Source organism: Ruditapes philippinarum, unplaced genomic scaffold (assembly GCF_026571515.1).
Source record: "Ruditapes philippinarum isolate M1 unplaced genomic scaffold, ASM2657151v2 ctg1029_1_1_1_1, whole genome shotgun sequence".
Taxonomy (NCBI): Eukaryota; Metazoa; Mollusca; class Bivalvia; order Venerida; family Veneridae; genus Ruditapes; species Ruditapes philippinarum.
The window spans coordinates 247564-252008 of record NW_026858064.1 but is presented as its reverse complement, the minus strand read 5'-3'; the positions used below and the strand labels follow the sequence as shown (position 1 = coordinate 252008).

Sequence of the window (4445 nt, the reverse complement as noted above, 5' to 3'; positions counted from 1 at the left end):
TAACTGTATTGATATCAATGGAGGGTTTAATTAACGTTAACTTTCATATCAAATGATAAACAAGGAAAATAAACATAATGGTAATTTTATTTTGACTTGTACAAACATTGAGATACATTACATTTGTAATACAAAGTTCATCATTTATAATACAAAAGATACATTACATTTGTAATACAAAGTTCATCATTTATAATACAAAAGATACATTACATTTGTAATACAAAGTTCATCATTTATAATACAAAAGATACATAACATTTGTAATACAAAGTTCATCATTTATAATACAAAAGATACATTACATTTGTAATACAAAGTTCATCATTTATAATACAAAAGATACATTACATTTGTAATACAAAGTTCATCATTTATAATACAAAAGATACATTACATTTGTAATACAAAGTTCATCATTTATAATACAAAAGATACATTACATTTGTAATACAAAGTTCATCATTTAAAATACAAAAAAATACATTACATTTGTAATACAAAGTTCATCATTTATAATACAGAATATACATTACATTTGTAACACAAAGTTCATCATTTATAATACAAAAGATACATTACATTTGTAATACAAAGCTCATCATTTAAAATACAAAAAATACATTACATTTGTAATACAAAGATCGTCATTTATAATACAGAATATACATTACATTTGTAACACAAAGTTCATCATTTATAATACAAAAGATACATTACATTTGTAATACAAAGTTCATCATTTATAATACAAAAAATACATTACATTTGTAATACAAAGTTAATCTTTCATGGTACATTTTACACTCTACAAAGCTATACAATATATTGATTTTAAAACAGAACACTATGTTGTTCAGGTATGTTGTACCGATATGTCTAAAATCTAAACGTCATGAAAACATTGATGTATGTAATATAAGCTGATTTCATTGTAATGGCAGAATTTTAGATGAGATACATGTTATCCTTGTTCATTATATAGAGGATATTTGTTTAGTTCAGTGTAAGATCGGAATATATTTCACCGAGTAAACACCAAAAGGTATATTTCACGAGTGGCGCAGCCACGAGTGAAATATGAACTTTTGGTGTTCACAAGGTGAAATATATTTCGATCTTACACTAAACTAAACAAATTTTCTTTTTATTACATGCAAAGAAACGTTTTAAAAAGACATTAAACCTAATACTGAATGAAAAGCGCGCCAAATAATAATACAACGTGACGTCATTTACGACGTCACGTCATTACGTTGGTACCCAGTTCTGTGTACGCTGGTATTTCACTGAAACAACGTAAGGGGCTTAAATTCAAAACAGTGAAATTATCAAAGTGGTAATTTCACTGTTTGAAACAGTGAAATTACCAGTTTTAATTCACTGATATATTTCTATAAACCACCGAAAAGCATGTAATAAATAGAAATGTTAGCAACTAGTAAATGGGTGCTGTTAATGAGGAGAAAATTTCAAAATATCAGAAGTCATAAAAATAAATAGAATAATACACATTAATGAATTTATAAACAATATTAATAATGATTTATAATGTAAAATGTACAATATTTCAGTAATAAACAACACGTTGATTTCTTCTGAATTCTTATTACATAGACATACATTTTATTTTTGAAGTATAAAGTTGCATACATTCAAAAAAATCTCAACTTTTGATATTGTTATTTTCACTGATGACTTATCGTGCTTTATTAATTGTTAAACATAATAATGTCAAAATCAATGTCTTCAATATGATATCTTAAACTTCTGTAGTTTTCTCTTACCGTTACATGAGTTTGTTATTGCAAGAAATGATTTATCACGTGAGACACAAATTGTTCTTGGATAGTCCATATCTATCTTGTACGATGATAAGATCTGTCCAGTTTGTGATATCTGTACAATGGAGTTTGTTCCATTACTACAAACCAGGATAGTATTAGAGGAACCAACTGCTACACCAAATGGCTCCTTTATCTGATCATCCTTCACAACGACTCTCGTGTTTGTCTTGACGTCATATATGTAGACAGTATGCTCGTATCTATCTGTAAGCACCACTTTATCACTGCTCCTGATGTAAGTAAAAGCGCTTGTGTTTAGAGGATATGACTTATTCGGAAAGTTAATATTGAAATCTTTCTCTTCTCCTGTAGATGATATAATACGAACAGGTGTTGAATGATCAATTGTCGCAACGACAAAATGTTGATCATCTTTTTGACATATCGAGCCATATTCTGTTGTCACAGTAATTGTTCTATCTAATTTTATGTCATTAGATTTGTTAACATTGAGAATGTCTAACTTAAATCCATTGGCACTTGTGACCGCTACTTCCTCATCAGATACAGCAACAACGGATTGTGGAGGGTAATTTAAAGATAATTGATATGATCCTACTTCCTCAAGCTTCTCATTGTAAACTAATAATGTCTTGTTTTTATTATCCACAGCAACAAGTCTACCATCAGGTAAAAATTCAATCCCTGTATACAATGGCTCTCCTACATCATCCTCTTTCTGCTTCAAATCAATGGACTTTAATGGTGTTAGTATCATTGCTTTGTTAACAGGAACTATAGTACTGGCTACCTCTGATAGACAGAATTTTAGAGTCAGTTGTCCTGGTATATAATCAGTTACTGACAGAGGAGGAAGTTTTAATGTTTCATCAAAATCAAAGCTTACAGTCACGGTCTTTAAATCATGACATTCTGCATCGACATTTGTGTGAAGAACATCGACGTCATTCTTCATCTTCTGCTCTACTATGAACTGTTGTGCCAAAGATCCGTTCTGATACACGTCGTCGGACCGCACGTCGTCAATCGTTTCCAGATATGCTGTTATATCAGCTAGATATTTTTCGTTCTGACACTGCTTTATTGTCAGCTTTTCTAATGTCTCTTTCTGATACGATTGAACTTTTTTAACAACCGAAACTTCCAAGTCGTCAAACATTTTCATTACTTCATCCCGCATTCGCCGTATTTTGATTGGTATTTCTTTAACATCTTCATCTAGTTTCTCTTTTGATGAAACAATGCTGTCTACGATTCTGTTAGCCTTCTTTCTCACTTCCTCCAATTTAACCTTTAAATTTGAACTTGTATTTGTTGACCTTCCAGCGACCTTCAGAATTTCCACAATACTGTGACATTTACGATGATTAAGAATAGCACATGTACTGCAGCAGAGCTGATTCTCATCTTCACAGAAGAATTCTAAAACTTTTTGATGTTGATCACATTGGTCTAGTCCCGCCTCATTCGCATTCACTAACGTGTGATTTTTTAAGAATGCATAAGTGTAGTGAACTTTGGAACAATCCAAACACTGAAATTCATTACAAGTTGGACAAAACTTTAACGCTGTTGTTTGTTTATCGTTATTCAAACATGGTTGGCACAGAATTTCCTTTACTCGCCCGGACACCTCACCATTTCCCGCATTATTTTCAGCCATTTTGATATAAAGTTATATTCCAATCAATGCAATCTCTACCTTTGTGTATTAAATTATAGTGTACCTGTAACCTGGTTACTATCGGTTAAATCTTTATATCAACACACTCAGTTAAAGACGCTATCAACCTTCTCAGCATGACCAATTTAACTCCGCCTTACGTTTAACTCTTTACTGTTTTCAGTACTGTTTACTGTTAAACACGGGTGTCCGAAATGGTTGATGTAAAGAAAGTAGATTAAATTACTCTTATAATATGTGGTAATAAAAGAAGTTATTCATTAATAAACCATTTATATAAAGTATTGAGTAATATTTTTCTGTACAGAAGGATTCAAGAGGATATCAGCGATATTAAAAAATGAAATAGTGAAAAACAGAATCGCTGTATTTATATACTGTCATTACAGTACGATCTGCATTTCAATAGATCGATTTTATTAATCATTGGCACGAAACTTTTTTTGTTTGTTTGTTTTTGTTGGTTTGTTTTTTTTTTTGGGGGGGGGGGGGGATAAAATAATAACTATTTTCCTACATCGCCTTGAGCGATATGCTAAATACTTATAATTCGGCTGAAAAGGTTGATGCCGAATTTTCACTATGGAAATAATTTCAAACGATTCTTAAACATTAGGTTTTGTTTATTCAACTTGAACTTTATTTAACTGTATCAGAACTTTGAATGGCAAATATTTAAGCGCTTAACTCAACATTATTTAATGCATTAATAAATCATCTGAAAAGGTTGATGCAGTACGTTTTTCTAACCAGTTCTGGTAATATTGTTCGATTATTTTCCATCATCCGGTTGAAACTATCGAAAGTGGCATTTTTTCATAGTTCCATTGACTTAAAACATAATTACAATTTCTCTACTTTGCCTTAAGCGATATGCTATATACTAATAATTCGGCTGAAAAGGTTGATGCTGATTTTCTCAACAGGAATCATTGTGATGATAAAAATGTGTC

At 30.7% G+C, this 4445-nt stretch overlaps 1 protein-coding gene across 1 annotated transcript; it reads right to left on the bottom strand.

The window, feature by feature from the left end:
• Positions 1 to 1749: 1749 nt before the first annotated feature.
• On the bottom strand, positions 1750 to 3471 carry LOC132751978 (uncharacterized). The gene has a single exon (XM_060742211.1). The coding sequence runs from the start codon at positions 3469 to 3471 to the stop codon at positions 1750 to 1752; it is 1722 nt and encodes a 573-aa protein (XP_060598194.1).
• Positions 3472 to 4445: the final 974 nt, after the last annotated feature.